This window comes from Mytilus trossulus, chromosome 14 (genome assembly GCF_036588685.1).
Source record: "Mytilus trossulus isolate FHL-02 chromosome 14, PNRI_Mtr1.1.1.hap1, whole genome shotgun sequence".
Taxonomy (NCBI): domain Eukaryota; kingdom Metazoa; phylum Mollusca; class Bivalvia; order Mytilida; family Mytilidae; genus Mytilus; species Mytilus trossulus.
In genome coordinates this window covers 69,140,653-69,162,668 of record NC_086386.1, presented here as the reverse complement: position 1 = coordinate 69,162,668, position 22,016 = coordinate 69,140,653, and the positions used below count along the sequence as shown (strand labels likewise).

The 22,016-nt window shown below is 31.9% G+C and overlaps 1 protein-coding gene across 1 annotated transcript in view; it reads right to left on the bottom strand.

The window, feature by feature from the left end:
- LOC134696313 (cyclic nucleotide-gated cation channel alpha-3-like) overlaps positions 1 to 22,016 on the bottom strand; it is a 66,128-nt gene that overhangs the window by 31,044 nt on the left and 13,068 nt on the right. Inside the window, exon 2 of the mRNA XM_063558037.1 lies at positions 11,244 to 11,480. Within this exon, the coding sequence (XP_063414107.1) occupies positions 11,244 to 11,456 (213 nt within the window). The 5' untranslated portion in view covers positions 11,457 to 11,480. The remainder of the gene's footprint in view (positions 1 to 11,243; positions 11,481 to 22,016) is intronic.

Sequence of the window (22,016 nt, the reverse complement as noted above, 5' to 3'; positions counted from 1 at the left end):
ATTCATTGTATCAGACTTCATAAATTGTATATTCTAGATAAATTTAGAATGCCTACACTTGGGGAAACTAAATCAAGACTAAAAGCGATAAACCAACAATTGAATTATCTGATACGGATATTTGTTTCTATATTTAGATCGCACTTGGTGCCCGTTTCGATAAAAAATAAATCTGACAACATAAATTGAGAAAGGAAATTTGGAATGTGTCAAAGCGACAACAACCCGACCATACAGCAGACAACAGCTGAAGGCCACCAATGGGTCTTCAATGTAGCGAGAAACTCCCGCACAACTAATTCTACAAAAATCATGATTTAAAAGCAGTATGGATATAGCATTGAAAGTTCATTATCTGCTTATAATTCTGACACACTTTAAAGTAGATCACGTGTAGAGGCGATTTGCTGATATATTTAACCTGTGAGGCATATTATTTGCTTTCGTGTCGTCATATATCTCAAAGCAGCAGATTAACTTTGTTGATGCACATGTACAATGTGTAAAATGAAAATTTAAATTAATGGTAAAAGGGGTTCACAAATTATTAGACACCCTTTTATTTGTTTATCCTGTTAAGATGTCTTTAACTTATTATTGTCGTCTGTTTCTTTTCTGATTACCATACCCCTTCATATGTTTTTTTCATATTTTCAAAGGCTATATAATTTTTATGTCTGCAAGCGCATTTTCAAACTTTAACTGATGTTGATTTAGTGTTATAATCTTAATTTGCTTGCATTTAATTCAAACATCATATAACTTAATATCATACATAACACAGAATAAGCTCGACTGAGTGGTATCCGGAATGATTCAGACGTTCCTAGTGATTGGCTTACCCTACTTGAAAGATTAGAAGCCAACGTCTAGAGGGCAGCTAGCAAAATATAAGCACTGCATTATTCGCTCAGTCTGGTTTGTATATTGCGGTTGTCTGAAGATGGCCGAAATAAACACACTTCAACGTCCTTGACACTCAGGAACGAAATGTATACTCTACAGTTCTTAATCCTGACCTTTCCGATGAAATATGGATACAACATCAATTTCATACTAAAATCCATTTATCAATGGGATTTATAGTTTACTTGATTTGATAAGTTAAAACGATAGTTTTCATTCCGATAGCTTTTGTCTGATGCTTTTAGAAATCAGATATATATCATTTGTAATATTCATCCGACCTTTTATATTTTCGACGTTTAATCAGAGATTGGTTCAATTAATTATTAAGCAAAAATCCCTTTGAGGGTCAATATTTTAGTACAATTTCTCATTTGTATAGCTTCTTGATTAATACAGCATATAACAATATCCATTCTACCTGTTAATGAATATATCAATGATTAATGACGAGCAAGCACGTTTTTGCGCATGAATCTTCTTAATCCGAAACGAAATAGTGCTTCAGACTTTCTTTTGAAATTATGGAAATCATCCCAGTGGGAATCAATGATATAATTAATGACCAGATGAAATGTCGTTCTCTGATATATATGTAAATTAAAAAGAACAAAAAAAACTAGATATATCTGATCTTTCTAAAGAGCTTTTAAAAGATTTTACCGTATATAATCTAAAATCAGTAGGTGCTACGTTACAGTTGGCAAAACAAAGTTATGTAAGCTTTGTTGAATTATTTAGATCGAATACATTTCACTATTGGTAGATGGACTTGCGTAATTAATATGACTTATTTAATCAGAGAGATAAAAAGGAAAGGAAATTGATATTATCGGAATATGTAGAACGGCTCTAAGCACTACAGTTGGTTTTAAGTAAACAAAATAGTAGACACTGCAAAATATATTGTAGAAATAAGGAAATTAAAGAAAATTAAAAAATTAAAAAATTCGAGCAAGGGTTTCACAGTGATTTCTATTCCTTCACTTTTCAAATTGTTGTTAACATTAGCCGCATACTTTCAAATTACTTATATAATTGACATAGTGAACTATTTTGTTTACAATATGTAATACGTTCTTTTGTGTTCTTTCTGAACGATCCCGAATTAGTTGTTTCTACATCTCATCGCCCCTTTGTTACTCTCTTTCAATGTTTGCTTATCTTATTATTTGAACAAGAAACAAAAATAACAACCTAACAATCGAATATGTAATGGACTATCAATGGTATTTTTAATCCAGTTGTACTAATGAAATGAAATCATGCAAGGATCAGATACCGTTGTTCTATCCTTTCATTGTAAACTATGGCATATGGTTGGCTAATTGACTATCTGTAAATACTGTATTTTTTATGTATTTCAGATATGTAATGAACTATCAATGGTATATTTAATCCAGTTGTACTTATGAAAGGAAATACTGCAAGGATCAGATACCGTTGTTCTATCCTTTCATTGTAGACTATTCCATAGTTTTGGCTAATTGACTATCTGTTTATACTGTATTTTTGTTGTGGTATTTTTAATCCACTTGTACTAATGAAATGAAATACTGCAAGGATCAGAAACCGTTGTTCTATCCTTTCATCGTAGACTATGTCATATTGTTGGCTAATTGACTATCTGTATATACTGTATTTTTATGTATTTCAAGACAATTAATTGATTTCTGGGGGAAATCTGAGAAAATTAATTGAGGGGATGACAGAACTTTGATATTACTTGAATTATCATCTTTGAGAGAAATCCGACTAATGGCCAGGTGTCACGTATCAAATGGATAAAAATAAGTCATTACATATAATAACAAAATGCACTAAAGGACCAAATATATCATACATTGCCATGGAAATGTATGTATCGTGATATCGATTGTATTAGGAAAATACATTGTACAAATATCTCACCAACTAATAACGAAAAAGAACGTGTATTATTTGTAGATGTATACGTCTGAGTTTTTATTTGCTCTCTCCAATAATCAGTTGGTCTGATAAATTCTGAAATTTTAATAGTATAAGTATTGAGTGAAAACGATTGTCAATGAGTGGATCCCAAAATGAGGTTCGAGAGTTATGAGTGGATTCCAAAATTGAAGTACGAGAGTTGAAACAATTGTTTAACCTACATGTACGTTATATAAAAAATCGACGAAATTGGACCATTTTTCGAGGAACCTAATCGTAAGACTCCACTCTGAGCCCCTTTGATACATATCTTATCCTAATTTTTTATGTATTTTTCAGAAATTTGTAAACAAAGTTGTTTTTCCCTTTTTCTTCAGTACTTCTTCGTTCTCACTCTTCATATGTTTGACTAACTGCTATTTTTTTTTTATACATGTACATTTTATAAAGGCCTATAAAGTATTTGAAATGTCATTTTTGTAATACCATGTCTATTTATAATATGTATATAGGACTTGAAGGACATATAAATATCTATATTGAGTTATTTCAAGCATATTTGATAGTATTGTTACGGGCAAAGCAGCATTTTTTAAAAATACACATACAATTCAAAAATAGATTTAAATACTCATCAAAATCTTTTAATATCTCGTTATGGGTTCGAAATTAGATCATAAACATTAGTTTTTACAAATATTCTTCGTACATTTTATTGGGCTTTTTCAACCCAATTAATACAGTACAAAGTTCTTTTAAAAAAGAAAATGTCATAATTATGTTGACCAAGAAACGTAAATTAATTATACTGTTCCCGTCATGCATTAAAATCAATGCTACGGTGAGGGCCATATTGTTAAAGGAGTAGGTTCGGTGAGACCCCTTTTTGGCCCCAAAAAATAACAGTTTTACAAAATTTTAAAATGTAAACTTTTCGTTATTAATTGGACAGTTAAATGGTTCTGCTACATAATTATGGGCAGTTTTTGACAATACAATGCACATATATCGGGTTGTAGCACTATTAAGTCATGCTAAATTATGGAAATCTTTAAAATTCTATCATTTTAGTTAAATTTTAGACGGTTTCCGTGTAAAACGAAAGTGGCCGCATTCGTGTTCATCCTTGATATTGAAATGTAAGTTGTATTTCATGATAATACATAACATATATAAAGGTTGTGGATGAACACGGATGCGGCCACTTTCGTTTTTGACAAAAACCATCTGAAAAGTGTCGTTTTTTGGCATATTTGAGAGATTTTTCATATTTGAGCTTGAATCGGATCGTTTTTAATGACTAAATCAGTTAAAATCTTTCATATAAATTAATTGAATCAATTGAAATAGACACTTAAGTGTTTAAAAAGTTGTCAAAATCTTTCGTCAGATGAAACTGAAATTTGAGGCTAAAATGAGTCCTTACCGGACCTACTCCTTTACATCCGGTCGGAAATGCAACATTATCCCCGATGTGGCACGATTTCTTGTTTGTTAAAGAATTCTAACAACTATTTGAGCGTCTTAATTCGAAGCAACATTTCTAACTTTACCTTTATAAGTAAAAGTTAAAATGTCTAGGAATTCTTCGCAGCTGAACTATTTTGCAGAACCAAACTTTGGATATGCATGAAATAATTGCCAAACGATTGTGACGTTCAGTGGCAAGCTTCTTCCATATCCTATAAAACAAGGATGAACTATTTGCCACTGGACGTCAAGCAAACAACAATCTCTAAGACTTGATTGGTGCATATTTATATATGAAAAAGGTAAGATGTTTAACAAGCAATGAAGAAATACAACCAATCACAAAAAAGCAATAATTGGACATGACAACTATATAGAATCATCGATCAACGTAACAAAGAGCAGAAGGCAAAAGTTCACGTGATTTGATCAAACCAATTTCACTTTACGATCACATGGACAACTTGATATTAATATAACCAAATAAAGTCAACAAAGAATTACTGGATTAGTGTTATCATTGCAATTATCATAAAAACGTATTCAAGCAAATTTGTAATTAAATACCACATACAGCAAACACTCGAGACCGGACAAATCAAGACGCTTGTGAAGGGGCCTTCTCAATATATACTTTCTAACAGAACTTAATTCTAAAGTTTCAGCACAACTACTTATGGATGCGAGCCTTCCCAGTGCGTTTAATGAAATTATCGAGAGATAGATTAAAACACAAAGAGATACAATACTACACATATTTAGTTTCACGATGACACGGTTAAATTATTGAATACTGTGGAAAATTTAAAACAAAAGGCAAATATTTGAAAGATATTTACAATTTCTTCAATACTTCTGAATTCCTTTGATCATTTACAAAATGATATTATTTTTCTCGTGTCATTTTTGTTTAAGTTTATTTAGTTCGCTGTCTGGTTTGTGTTCGTTTGTATGTCTACGTATATATGTGACATTTGTATTTAGGGAAGCGGGTATTAGATGCTTAGAGAAGACGTAGGTACATGTAAGAAAAGGGATTGAGAAATTGACTAGAATGCAAGATATTATATATATATTATTTTTAAAATGTCTTTCTATATTGACTTAGAGGATCTAAACTACAATTATCTGCAATAATTTATGTGACTTATAATTTAGTATAAAAACGGATGACATGCTGATATATAATAAACCAATGATTCAATAGTCTATCTTTCATTTTATTATATTTGTCTTCGTCTAATAAAGTTTTATAATTTCAAAGATTTAACTAATTCTTATTAATCTTGTAAATGTTGGAAGGATATTTATTTCCTCCTCTTACAGAATTTACTTCTTAATTTTTATATTCTAGTTAATAAATGAAATTGAGAATGGAAATGGTGAATGTGTCAAAGAGAACAACCTGACCATAGAACAGACAACAGCAGAAGATCACCAATAGGTCTTCAATGCAGCAAGAAATTCACGTACCCGGGGGCGTCATTCAGCTGGCCCCTAAACATCTATATATTATACTATATTTACTTTTTGAATACAAATAAAAATCCATTCGGAGAAAGAAGCATTCTGAGACTTTCCCTTAACTCCCAATGATTGTATCGACTTTCAATAAACTCCATCACTGAAACAATTACAACAAGTCGAGTACACCGCAGGGACATGCTAACCGGAGTATTAGTACTGTCATGTTTGAACAATGCGAAAATAATGTCTCCCTGCGTACTACTTATAAGATTGATGTCCGTTTGTAAATAGACCATTTATTGAAACATCAAATGTTTACTGGGTTCGTTAATGGCAACACAAATCAAAGCTCATTCTCGTGACAGCATAGATTTAAATATACACATGGGAAACATTGCTATAAAAGTTGTTGACGTTTTGGTTTTTATGTAACCTGGCATTTTCGTATCTAAGCATTTTTTTTTCATTTACTCTTCCTTTTTCTCGACAAATATTAACAACAAGAACACGACTTGTTGTTAAATTATTATTACAATCGTTGTCGTCGGACCGTTTCCTACACACATTTACAGACGTACGAAATTGTATGACAAAGCGAGTTTTTAATAAGACAAAGAAGGAGACTATTATAAAGGCACTCATATGACAACATTGCATGTGAAATTTTAATTTTCACAATTCGTAAACTCAATGATTTGTTGTGAAACATTTTACCAATTTAGGTGTTTAATAAGAAAAATCTGTTAAACCATTCAATACTTATCGATTTATCACAATAGGAAACGGAATACAAAAAAAAAGTATATTGAAGTTCATATTGATTTTGTTTTTTTAAATGAATTTTAACTTTTATTAAGATAATCGCTATCAAATTATCAACTGTGTGCAGCGTAGTTGTTTAAGAATATCCTGTAGTAAATGATAAGCAATGCGCAAGGCCTGGACTTCCATGTAATATACTTCATAAGTAAGCCTCGTCGTTCTGACTTCTTCATAATTAACACAGTTTGACAAAATTGTGTCAAAATTGTAGTGTGTTCAACTTTTGAAATGACGCAAGGTTATTTCTTATTAACTATTGAAAAAATGAAATGTCGGCAAAACTTTATTAAATGTTCGCATTGTATTTGAATATAAATATAACTATGTTTTGCCTCTTACTGGTTACAATTTCCCTTTTCTAAAGATTCGATTAAGTATCCTTACACATCTTGGAAGAGAGTTAATTAAAAGCGGGGAAAATCATACATTTATGCATTTTCTTAGAGCCAAATATTTCCGGATTATGATTCATGTCTTCACCGATATTTTATTCACTTTTATTTAATAGATATTCAGTGATCCATGTTGATCTCTCAAGTGCATTTGTGATACTTTCCTCTTTTTTTTTATATGTTATAACCTACTTGTTTCTTCAGGAGTATACTATCGGAAGAATGATCATGACTCATCAAGTACAAATTAGGCGGATTATCTGCAACAGACTGATAACGTTCTGATTAAGGTTTTCCTTTTCTCCTTTAGGGAGCTACCATTTGATTTTTATTGGGGGGGGGGGGGGGGGGGGCTAGGATAAAATTTGAAAAAAATAGGCAGGACAGGAGTTTACAGTAAAAAAAATAACTCGGAACCCCGTAACCGAACTAAATTATTCGGATTACCTTCAGCGTTATTGACAATCAAAAGTATGTGTTATTCACATCAATAAACCTTATTTGTCATTAATTCATTTCTAAAAATATACTAACATTGTTCTTCATTATCACTGAACTAGTATATATTTGTTTAGGGGCCAGCTGAAAGACGCCTCCGGGTGCGGGAATGTCTCGCTACATTGAAGACCTGTTGGTGACCTTCTACTGTTGTTTTTTCTTTGGTTGGGTTGTTGTCTCTTTGACACATTCCCCATTTCCATTCTCAATTTTATTCCTCTTGATACAAATAATGGAAATAAATTATACGTCAAGTATAGGTAACGGAATGTATTCCTCCTCATCTAAAATTGAATGGCACATGTATGATTGCCGATGAGACAAATATCCACCAAAGTTCATATGAAGGTCATGGAACTATAAACGTTAACATACACGTATAATTGAGAAAATTTAAAAAATCACAGAAGACTAACAAAGGCTACATATTCATTCCTAGGAAAAGGCGCAAAAATGGAGTGGGTTTTAACATGTCTTTTTCTTATATCCTATCCCTCCCCTTACAGTTATAGCTAATGTGAAATAAACAAACACACATTAGAACGCATGAAGTAAAACTCATAACAGAATTGTCAGCATATTGTCCTTGAATTCAAAGATACTATAACATATTTTCTATCAAAGGTCACTAACAACATCGCGCAAGCAAAACGAAACAATATTTGAACAAAAACTGTTCTCTAATAAAGCATGTGTGTTTGAAAAGTTTGCCCTGTGGGTTAGGTCAAGAGAGTTTAATAGTTATAAAGTCTTTGTAAATGTTTCTGCTGCTTTTCACAGCGTTCATTATTAACGTTTCAGCGCATATTGCTTTGTTTAAGGATTATAGAAAAGGGTAATATTAAATTAGTTTCTGACTTTTGTTTAAACACTTGAGGATTTCCATACCAAATAAAATTCCTTAAGCAAATGAATATTTGTTATGCAGGATTATAGTGAGGTGTATTCTTGGAAATATTTATCTATAATTTACTACTTGCTTACGAGTGACCTCGAAAGAGAAAATCCCAGCTTAGCATGTATCTGGTTTCACTTTACTAAACATTATCTATTAAATATGATCTGACCTGGTTGATAAATGCATATGCTTTAATGTTATTAAAGTTATGTCCATCAAAGACATTTTAACTTCAATTCTCTCCCCCTTCATTAGGTCTTTCCACCTTTCCGTGAAAAGATAGACCTTTTAATTTTGTTCAGATTATTATTTTTTTTCTTCCTTCTAATTTTTTTGCTTGCGTAGTTTTGTTGTTTCATAAGATGTCACTTAGATATTTGGAATATGATATCGTATATTATCATATACTTGTATACAATATTACTAAAATTTTACAGTTCAATAACATTTGAAAATATCAAAAGGCTATGAAAGGATTACTAGGTTTATTGACCAGATTCTTAAGAATTTCCATAGCGGGCTGATAAAGGTACCTTTATTGACTGCTTCCGGAATGTTATCACATGCCTTTCCGTTAATTTCCGTGACGTTTATCACATGCAACTTCGTGCATTTCCGGAAATTTGATTGAAAACGACAACAGAACGCGGAAAACGGCAAGTGATCAGACTTTTCCCAAAATAGTTGAGCAGCATAAATGAATTAAGTTAAAGTTGTTTTGAAAGATTTAAATGAGGTGACAATATTAATAAAGAACATGACAAAACAAATAAAATGCTTGTTATATCAACAAAACAATTAAAGAAAAGAATTTGCTTTGGTTGTCTGAAAATATTTTTTGAAAGTGCAAAGACAAACAAAATTAAGTTTTAATAGTTCTTGTCTGAATATCTTCTGCTGAAGTATAAGATAAAAAGATAATAACATGTCATTTTTCATATCAGACCCTTTATCGGCCCTCGTTCATGATATCAGCCCTCGAGCCTTCGGCTCTTGGGCTGATATCACAACCATGGGCCGATAAAGGGTTTGATATGAAAAATGCCATGTAATAATCTATACATAGTTTATACGCTTAAAAAACTGACAACCGCGTAACCAAATACTTTATGTTGTAAGAGTTATTTCCCCAAACACTGTTTGTTTTGTGGCCAGTACTCCTTCGTGTATGTTGCGGAACTAATTTCCATCAGTGTATATTAGTATGCGGATCGGAGCTGGAACTGCCGGGAGTTTGTGCTATATTAGGAAATCAAACAGACGTTACTGACTGTGAAGTTTTGACAAAGACAAATATAATGACACAAGAAAGAAAATTGACGTCAGTACGTAAAGTGTCGCGAAATCTCTGTCCTGCGTTGCGAAATATATAGTCTCTCGTGGTCAAGTGTCATGAAAAAAAAAGCAAATTGGATTGTTATGGGGGGGGGGGGGAGGGGAATGAATTGTGTGATAGTTGTTATCTTTCTGAATTCTGTTATTTTTCCGAAATTACAAAATTTTAATGCCAAAATTTGGTAGTTGTATGAAACACTTTTGATGTATATCATATTTTGCCAACATTACAATGAAGATTTCCTTTACGAAGTCAATGTTGTTGGAATATCTAGAATTAAACTAATACAAGTTCGTAATTCTCTCTATGAAGTCAACCATCATTTGACACGATTTTATGTGCAGCAGATCTTTTAAAGTGAACAGGTAGATTAGCATAAGTCAAATTAGCATAAAGTGAACAGCTAAATTAGCATGAAGTCAACTTTCTTCTATATACAAAGGTAATCCGTTAACATATTCTTATAATTGCATGGTAGACTTCAACAAAGAATCGAAACCTTTGTATTTTAGTGCACTAGGTTTTGATATTATTAACTGCTTAAGGAGGGTCGGAATAGGGTTAACAGAAAAAGTTATAAATAATTAAACAGAAAAATACAGTAACTACAAAAATATTGGACAAAAAATTAAGATTACAGTAAAATATGCCTTCAATATAAAGAAAAGAGAATACAAGGGTGTTTAAATATAAAAAAAAGAGAAAAACAATGGTCAATAATACATAAAGATTAAAAACAAAAACCCAAAACAACCTCTCCTTGCGCACAATGTTATGGTTTCATTGTATTTCATGTTTTCTCATATTTTAGCAGTCGTATTTAATTCACATGTTGTTTTTTAAGCAAACGGCAGTAAAGAGGACACGTGACTGCACTAGCACGACACTTTATTATCCCGTTTAATGCACGAATGATCTTAAGGACATGAAACCAAGTGCACTTCAGAATTCATGGATTTAATACGCACAAATATAAACCCAAATGCCTCTTTACATGACGCGTACATCTAACATGTCTAAATAAACAAAGTCAGATTGGCTTTTCACTAAAATACAGCTCTGAATACCAAAATGACTAAATTATGTTGTTCTTTTAACATTCATTGGTCGTGCACTATGCAGTTTACATTCAATTTACATAAAACAAATGAAATAAACTCTAAGTTGTATACAAAGCAAATATTTGTAACAATTTGAAACCATGTGCCACATACGTAAAGGGACTTATGCGACTTCTGGCGCGGAGAGAAGTAAGGTTCAGGTAAGGAAGGCAACACATCATATATTGTAAAACAAACAAAAAATATAATCAGTTAACTAGTGTCTGTATTGAGGTTTTCAGTTTATAAACAACTATCATTTGGGATATCCTTCATAAATAGGGACAGTTGGTAGATCTTCACTTAATATGTATGCGTATGTCTAAACTGCAACCCTGTTAAAATTAATCCGACAGACTTGCGCTTGAAGGCCGGAATAACGGTTGTAAATCCAAGTATGTGCCGTTCTATGTAGTTAGACCAACACAACATAAACGACTTACCTGAAGGGTCTGAACAAATCTTCCTAAAGCCGTAGGTCTCTCGTCTGGCGTTTGAGGATCAATCCGAATGATTTCCGAACATGCGTCATCTTCTGTTCGTATTGATAACTGAGGACTTATACCTCCGTTTTCTATCACATCTAAATCCGTTTCTACCACTGGCTTTGGTATCTGAATTGTCAGGTTTTCATTCGGTTTACTCGATGATGTCATTCTAAATAGTCACAAAATACATATCTGAAAAAAATGGAAGGTAAGCTTAAAAATGTTATGAATTATAAATACCATCTGTCTATATCATATGCATGAGTATTGTTGATCGTGTTATAAATTGACCTATTGCATAGTTTTCCTGAAATATATCCCTTATGTTATTTTGAAAAAATGTACATAAAGTACGCAACAATGACTTCGAGGTCAACGTTGTATATTGATTGATTGATATTTATAAGCTTGAAATCCAATAATTGAATTACAAAATGAAATGCATATTCCGGATAAAACAAATCAAAAACAGAGTTATGCAAAGTAAAAGTTAGTTGACCGGAAGTAAGTAACTAAAAATCACAAGTAAGAATATATGCAAGTTGAATGAAGTAGGGTATTTACTCCTAATCGAATACTGAAAGTTTTCAGTGGTATTTTTAAGCTCATATACATGTATCATATATTTTATCCAGGGAATTTTGTTACATGCAAACTAACAGAATAACATGAGAACATGACATGCTTTATTTTTAGAGATTTGACAATAACATATATTTTAGCAAAAATAGAAATAATCTTTATCTACTGTAACACTTCAGAGAAAATCATTGCATTACTATTAATCTACCTAAAAGTATTGTAGTTAAAGTTCAAAATAAACGGTTGATGTGTTGTCAACTTGTATCTCTCTTTATGCACAATACACATGTTCAGGGCTCGTTTTCGTGATTGAATGTATTTTCGATTTTGGTTTCAGGCAGTTTATCCTTTTCAATGAATATTATATTAGATGTTTTAGTCAACAAAACTTTATCAAAGTGGATTTTTTTTGCACTTCTATTTCTATATTCTCCTAACAAAAATAGTTCCGTGGTTTTTCAAATTCCGCCTGTCAAAGTAAACATTTGACCTGTTCACACCATGAACCTTTTTATTGACACAATACCAGACAATTTAGTTCCAGAAATATTTGAATATATTAATTGATATTTGCCATTTATCTTTTTTTTTTATTGTATACTCGCAGATACAACCCCGCGAACGTTTATCTATGGTCCAAAAGACACAGTTTAACGACTGGTTTACGTTATCCTATTAACGTATTAAGCGATAACAGCATTTGAAATTGAAACATATCAGAACAAATCAGTTACTAAACAAATAATTGCCAACGCACATGACTTATAATGCTAGTTCCACGACTTTTACAATATTACGTAATAAAATAAAAAGTTTCATTTTCATATTTAATTGCCATTTTCAATATAATGTAATTTCAGCCTACAAGTTGTTCTATCATTGACAGATACAAAGGAGGGGAATTGCAAATGTCAAGAGATACATTTTTTAACTTTTCACTTCCATTTGATATTCTGTCGAAACATGTTTATTAACAACTGTCCTTACAAACCTCTTTAATCTTTTAAAAGTGCATGCAATTTCTAGATTAGAAAAGGTCTATTGATTGTGTCAAATGCCGATTATGGTATTGACAAAAGTATGATATTAAGTTTTGTAAAACAACTTATACAACGTGAAGCAATATATATATTGTAAAAAAATGTGATAACAAACCTACCGAACTTCAAGATAATTTAAATAGAGTAAGTTCATGAAATCTGACAGAACCAACCGCTTGACTCAACCAACTAACAGAACAACTGAAAATGTAATAACAAAGCTACCAAAGTCTAAGCAAAACCAAATGACGGTATGTCTGAAAAAAGGATTAACAAAGGTACCCAACTCCAAGGAAAACAAAATGACGGTATGGCTGAAAAACATTATAAACAAACGTACCGAACTCTACAGAAAACCAAATGACGGTATGGCCGAAAAAACTTTAAACAAACGAAGCGAACTCCAAGGAAAACCAAATGACGGTATGGCTGAAAAAAAGTATTAACAAACGTACCAAAATTTAAGGAAAACCAAATGACGGTATGGCTGAAAAAAAGTATTAACAAACGTACCAAAATCTAAGGAAAACCAAATGACGGTATGGCTTAAAAAAGTATTAACAAACGTACCAAAATTTAAGGAAAACCAAGTGACGGTATGACTGAAAAAACTATTAACAAACGTACCAAACTCCAAGGAAAACCAAATGACGGTATGTCTGAAAAATGTACTAACAAACGTACCGAACTCTAAAAAAAAATAAAAAAAATACCGTATGGCTGAAAAAAGTAGTTACAAACGTACCGAACTCCAATGAAAACTAAATGACGGTATGGCTGAAAAATGTAAACAAACGTACCGAACTCAAAGGAAAGCTAAAAAAAAAAGTGAAGTCCATTCATAAAAAAAAATCATTTAACCACACAACTCTTGCATGCACATGTAAAGAACCTCGTCCATAACGAAGTACGGTGATTCTCTCCGGACACTTCGGTTTCCTCCAAACAAACCAGACGGCAATGAAATAACAAAACAGTACTGAAAGTCGCGTTAAACACCAATCAATTAATCAATTAACTAATATTTTATGATAGTTCAACAGCCCTGTCAATTTGTATGATTGATGGAGGATGTCTCAAAAGAGACTAATTGACAAAACACATGAAATTTTGCATTTTATAAACGGATTTCCCAAAAAACAAACCCATGACATTTAAGGTGGTACATAACATTACTCTTAGCCTAGATGTTTTGAATATTAGTATCTCTTATTCATTTTGCGCAAATAATTTTGATTACAAATTACGCAATAGTTATAGTTTATGCAATTACAAATCATGTTGTATTCCATAGAATTCAAGACACACTTGCATATATAAAACAATTTAGAACAGTTTTGTTTTGATTTAAGTCATGTGTGTAGATTTTCATTGCCGACGCTGTCCTTGTAATAACTTCCGGTTCCGTTTCCGGTCTGTCTGCACTGTTTCATAAATCGTATAAAAATTATATATCGTATATATATCAAGATTAGAATCCTGTTTCCATCTTTGTGTCAGTAAATCAAATTATTCAGACCAATAGAAAATAAAATTAAACAACGGAAGTTGTATTCAATTGACTCATAGAAGCACTGAATTGAGCAATTCGTCTTCGTGCTACAGATTGGTCGGGCTTTTGATTATGGAATTGCCATCAAATATTTTTAACTCATTGAAAAGTTTTATAACAAAACATCAAAATCGGATTTTGTTTAATGAATAAACTACTTGGATAAAACAGTTACTGATCATTTGAAGCAAATGATAAAATCCTGTTACAGTCATGACAGTTATATAATTTTAATTTGGTAACATTCAAAATTTTATGGAGTTTGTGTTGCTATGTCTTTAGTCTTTAGTCTTTTTTCGTTGTGTCTTGTATTCTATTCTCTGTTTGTCTTTTTCTTTTTTAGCCATGGTGTTTTAAGTTTCTTTTCGATCTATGAGTTTAAATGTCCCTCTGGTATCTTTCGCCCCTCTTTTACCTAAATACGTTGGTTGAGTAAATGTCAAACTCGTGTGCTTATATCCCGAAAAAACAGTCATCGTTGTGTTAAATCTATAATTAATGATCGGTTGAATATTTTTTTCAAACAAAATATGGCCAAGTGAAATCGTGATGCCCAGAAGCCCTTTCACAGTGAAATACTTTTCTGATTTTCCACAATTAAATAATATTAGACTGCCTTTTCCCTTTTCAGTATTTAAAACTACTAATTTCAGTTGTGTCAATTCCAACCTGTTTTACACAATGTGATATAATTTCTACATCGTCATCGTAGACTATATAAAATATAACAACTATACATAGAGCGGATACTAAGATATCAGTTATAGATACATACGATTCCAGTAATCCAGATTTTAATTAACATTTATGTTTCAAAATTGACACCTTCTGATATGATTGCTACAATATTGACAAAACGCAATCATCATAGAAAATCTTATCTATAATCATAATGATATCAGACAAAATTAAATGTCAACGGATATAATCAAAACAATACAATGGAATGATAAATGTTAGCAGTAGTTGTTTATATTACTGGTGTTCAAATTTCATATATCGGTTAAGAAGATTCAAATAAAGGGAATACACAAAAACTTGGGGAATCGACTTTACTCCAAAAGAAGCGAATATATAACAGGGGGAATCAACAGGTTAAGCGTTCTTGTTATGCATCATTTGTCATACGTGTCGAAATACAATTGTTGTGGTTAACAGAGTAACAATCAGACATTATCATTCGGTGAAGAACGTATGTGTGAAATACAATTATGGCTTAATCACAAAATACAGAACTCCGAGGTAAAATTCAAAACGGAAAGTAACTTATCAAATTGCAAACTCAAAAGCTCTTATGCAGAAAAAGGTGGATCAACCCTAGTTGTTTATCGAGCTTAACATCTCATCTTTCACAAAAACAACAAACTGATCGTAAAAAGCTGCATTTGTTTATTGGTATCGTTTGTATGAATCTTATTGAAATATATATATCTTCTATTTTGTTCAAATAATATGATTATAAATTACGCAATAATTATCATAAATCCATAACAAAATAATATTTGACTACCATTTTTCGGAATTACGAACAAATCACTCTATTTTCTAGTGGGAAAAATGTATTTTCTAAAAGTTGAAATAATCATGAAACTAAACGTTTCAACCTGTTTTAAAAGTTGTATCTAATATCAACATCTTCATCAAAAATACTTAAAGTTGACCGATTACTTAGATTTCAATTACATTTCTTAAGTAATCCAGATTTTAATTAACATTTATGTTTCAAAATTGACACCTTCTGATATGATTGCTACAATATTGACAAAAATCAATCATCATAGAAAATCTTATCTACAATCATAATGATATCAGACAAAATTGAATGTCAACGGATACAATCAAAACAATACAATACGATGAACAATCTTGGCAGTAGTAATTCATTTTACTGGTGTTTAAATTTCATGAATCGGTTAAGAAGACCCTTATAAATGTAGAACACAAAAACTGGAGAAATTGACTTAACTCCAAAAGAAGCGAATAACTGGGGGTATCGACAGATTAAGCGTTCCCGTTATGCATGCATCTTCTGTCATGCGAGCTCGAATACAATTGATGCGGATAACAGAGTTACAATAAAATATCATCAATCGGAGAAGAACTTATTTTTTGTGAAATACACTTATGGCGATATCACAAAAAAAACAGAACCCCGAGGTAAATTCAAATCGAAACGTACCTTATCAAATGGCAGACACAAAAGTTCAAACACATCAAACGAGTGGAAAGCAACTGTCACACTCATGACGTGGTGCAGGCATTTTTTATGTCGAAAAATGGTTGATTAACCCTGGTTCTAAGACCTGGTTTTATAACGAGCAAAACATTTCCCAAAGACAGCACCACGACTGGGAAAAAAATACTTTTGATTAATGATATCGTTTGCATGTTCTCTTATTGAAGAGTATTCCCTTTCTCCTTTAGCCAAAATTACTTAGATTATGAATTACACAATAGTAATCAATAATGCATACTATACTATTTAACAAAAACTACGGTACTCAAGTTTGAAGTCCAATTTATCCTCAAATATATTTAATAAGAAAAACCTTTGAAATATCAAACGAAAAACATTTATGTATTTGCAAAGTAAATGCAAAAGATTGAAAACTCTTACCAAATTGGAAATTTATTTGGTGGAAAACGACAAAGTTTGAATTATCATGAAACCGTACTTTTTGACCTGTTTCACCAAATTGAATCATCAAAGATATTTTAACCCAAGGCTTACTTAAATATTATCAATTTAATGATGATATATATATATCAGACGTACTTATGAATATAATTATTTTCTGTGACTGTATCTTACATTAATTTGTAGGATCCTTTACTATAGATAATTTAGCTGATCTGTAACAATAACATCTTCATGCCTTATATACAATGTACAGTAGTACGCCGCTAGATAAAAACTGACGTGGAAAGGTAACACATGCCCACCGAAAGCTCTTTTTTTGAGAGCCCAGGTGGTCTTGTGGTCTAACGGGACGGCTGCAGTGCAGGCGATTTGGTGTCACGATATCACAGTACCATGGGTTCGAATCCCGGCGAGGGAAGAACCAAAAATTTGCGAAAGCAAATTAACAGATCTAACATTGTTGGGTTGATGTTTAGACGAGTTGTATGTACACCGCCATATATCACCATCATTGATGGCGATCCGATGGATACATCTGTTGTAGGGTTGTCACTGACTCAGACGTACTTATGAATATAATTATTTTCTGTGACTGTATCTTACATTAATTTGTAGGATCCTTTACTATAGATAATTTAGCTGATCTGTAACAATAACATCTTCATGCCTTATATATCATGTACTGTAGTATGCCGCTAGATTAAAACTGACGTGGAAAGGTAACACATGCCCACCGATAGCTCTTTTTTTGAGAGCCCCGGTGGTCGTGTGGTCTAGCGGGACGGCTGCAGTGCAGGCGATTTGGTGTCACGATATCACAGTAGCATGGGTTCGAATCCCGGCGAGGGAAGAACCAAAAATTTGCGAAAGCAAATTTACAGATCTAACATTGTTGGGTTGATGTTTAGACGAGTTATATATATATATATATATATAAATTACTAACAAAACCGGAAATGATTTTCTTATGATAAAATGCAGGGCTTGCTGAATAGTTTTAATTCGCTTATATATATATATATTCGGTAATTCAGATTTTGATAAACAGTTATGTTTGATAATTGACACCTTCTGATATTACTGTTGCAATATTAACGAAAAGCAATCATAATAGAAAATCTTCGCAATCTTAATAACAGACAAATATCTATGGATACAATCAAGACTATATATACATTGGAAGGCTTAATTGAGGCAGCAGTAGTTTACTGAGGTTCAAATCTCATATATCGGTTAGGAAGGTCAAAAAGTCTGGTAATATACATTTGTACAAAGACATCCTAGCATCACCCGTTACGTGAATTCAAACTATCATCTGCCACATATGATTGTGCAGATGTTGTATGTTGAGGTCAAAGACAGCACCATGTATTGCATATATATAAGAAGCACACAGCATTACAGAAAAAACTAAATATCAGGTAACATGAAACAACAAATAATGATAAGTGCTATCAAATTAGTATAATGAGGGAAGTGACGGGAATATGTTTACTTGAAAGCAAAACACTTTCCCAATTTTAAAGCCTTTAAGCAAATATATTTTTTGTTAAATTTCTGGTGAATTTCCGGAACTGTGTAGCCTTTTGCAAAATAATAAATTGATTACTAGTGTTTTAAAACACAGGTATAGATACAACAAGGGAGTCGTGTGGAACTTTAAATACATCTTTTTTAATTGGAAGGTCACCTACATTTGTTCTTTTAACTGCTTTTGATTTTGGTATCAAACACCATCTGATATTGACAATTAAAATTTGTACTTGTTTTCGAAGATTTAATTTTGACTTTCTTGACCTTCGAACCGTATAATGAACATTCAACCGTGCATTTATATTGTATTGATATTTCTCCGAAACTAATAATTCTTTGCCCTTAATGAATCTCGTTACGAATGATGTATTGATGTAGTAATCCTTTTATGTTATAAATCCCAAGAGATAAGTAATTGCTATAAACACGTTGTAAATAATATTTCTTTCATAACATGCATTTAAACCGCAGACATCACCAATAAATGTGTCTCCAAGGTTAAATTATGGAACAACTGATTCTATCACAAAAGAACTAGTCTATTAGTTTTAATATCTGTGGATTTAAGGAAATGTATTGCGTTTTTAAATTCATTTGTTTCATGCCATCAAACATGCATAAATATTAATGTTGGTACTGTTTTACGAATCTTCTTCTGAAATAAAAGGAGATCATAAAAATTGCTCCAACGTCATTATTCAGTTTATTAGCACTAATGAACAAGCCTAGTCATTTATTATAAATATATAAGCTTGATGTTAAAAATTTCAATAACAGCAAAATGACGTCATGGACAAAAACGGACATGATTTTCTTATGATAAAATGCAGGATTTGCTGGAAAGATCTATAGGGATAACTTTATATCTTTTAAGAACCTCTATCAGTTGCTACTACATAATTTGTAGGGTATCACCAGCCCAGTAGCCAGTACTTCGGTACTGGCATGAAAATAAGGATTTTTTGTGTTATTAAAATTTGCTGCTACAAAATATTAAATTTTTTTTATAAATTAAGGAATGTATCTCCCTCGTGCAAAGCTCTGATTCCTTTCACGAATTTGGCTATACTTTTTGGACCTTTTGGATTATAGCTCTTCATCTTTTATATAAGCTTTGGATTTCAAATATTTTGGCCACGAGCATCACTGAAGAGACATGTATTGTCGAAATGCGCATCTGGTGCAACAAAATTGGTACCGTTGATTTTATTGTACACCCCGTGACGTCGTTTTGTTATAGCATCCATAAATAAATGTGATGAAGGGTGATGACTGTTAACCTCTGCCACTACATTCGACATACAGTTACCACGATAAGATATATTTACCCGAGTACTCAGACAATATTAGCACTACTGTTATTCCACTATCACACACTTTTAATGTAAAATAACTTCCTTGTTATATAACAGTTTGATACATGAATTAAAATAACTGCTTCTTTTTTCAATAACATATATCAGGAGAAGATCATATATGAACACTGACTCTCTTTATAAACATTCATGATCATGAATTTAATTTGCTTTCTTCAAGTCCGGCATGGCGTTAGTGAACTGTCGTAGGATTAATATTTCTGTTTTTCAATTTTTGTTTATGGTATTTTTGTCTAAGTTTTAAATGGTTATGAATATAATTTTCTATTTTTGAATTTTGCGCACGTCATTAACTAATCGTAGCATGCTTATTTTTTTTTTTAAATCTTCATAACCATAATAATATTCATGATTTAAAGTCTAATAAAATGTTTACGAATTTAATTTGCTACTTATGAGTCCTATGTATGGTGTTAATCAGCTGTTGTAGGTTATTCTGTTTTAAGTTTGGTTATCATGATAATTAACACATACTGCTTCAAATGACATTTGAAAGGTGTGCATAGAACCGTCATCTTTGTGGTTTTATTTCTCATTTACAAGTTGTTAATAACTTAAACATCATACTAAATTACGTAAACCAACGTGCTTTCAATTGTAGAAATAAAGATAGCAGCTTCTTAATCTTTTAATATCGTTCTTAAACATGTACATACGATTGATCAAAGTCTGTGTTGTCTCATGTTTTATCTGAATATTTTGTGATTTTATTATTTAATGTTGATTGTAGATTTTAAATAGTTTGATAGCACTAAAGAACCATAAACGAAATCAATAACAAAATGTAATCTTCACACTGAACAATTAATGGTACAAGTTATTTAATACCACGTATCACTCAGTGCAATATCAATATATGATACTAGTCTAGGCAAATGGCTAAGCACGGTGATAGTAACTAATTCTTCATAAAATTTTGATTCAATAAAACATTGCAATTTTGTTCATATCATATATTTATTTTATATTGTTATCAACTTGACATAATTCAACTTTTGCGGAAAAAGTTTATATACCTGATACATAACATTATTATGATCGTTTTACTTATCTTTACAAAAAAAAGAAGATCATAAAAATTGCTCCATTATTGCCATCATTACATTGCTAAGCACGGTGAGAATAACTGATTTTTCATTACAAAAGAAATTAAGGTTCATATAATATCTTGACTTAATATTATGATCAAATTTTCATAATTCAACTTGTTTGGAAATTGCATATATATTTTTATTTGGAAATTGCATATATATATTGACGTGGAAAGGTAACACCCAGCTACCAAAAGCTTCATTTTAATGGAGCCCAGGTGGTCGTGTGGTCTAGCGGGACGGCTACAGTTCAGGCGATTTAGTGTCACGATATCTCAGTAGCATGGGTTTGAATCCCGGCGAGGGAAGAACTTAAAATTTGCGAAAGCAAATTTACATAACTAACATTGTTGGGTTGATGTTTAGACGAGTTGTATATACATAGCCATGCATCACCATCACTAGTAGTGATCCGATGGATAAATCTGTTGTAGAGTTGTCACTGAATCAGACGTACATTTATTTGAAGGATCCTTTACAATAGATAATTTAGCTGATCTGATCTGTAAAAATAATATCTCTATGCCCTATATATCATGTACTATAGTACGACGCTAGATTAAAACTGACGTGGAAAGGTAACATCCAGCCACAGAAAACTTTATTTTGATGAAGCCCAGATGGTCGTGTGGTCTAGCGGGACGGCTACATTATAGGCGATTTGGTTTCACGATATCTCAGTAGCATGAGTTTGAATCCCGGCGAGGAAAGAACCAAAATTTTGCGAAAGCAAATTTATTTGGTGACTATGTGGATCGCATCTATCCCATCGAATTGGAGATAAAGGATACTACAGATACAGTTAAGTCGACTTCATATCTTGACTTACATCTAGAAATTGACAATGAGGGTCGGTTGAAGACAAAACTTTACGACAAAAGAGATGATTTCAGCTTTCCAATTGTGAACTTTC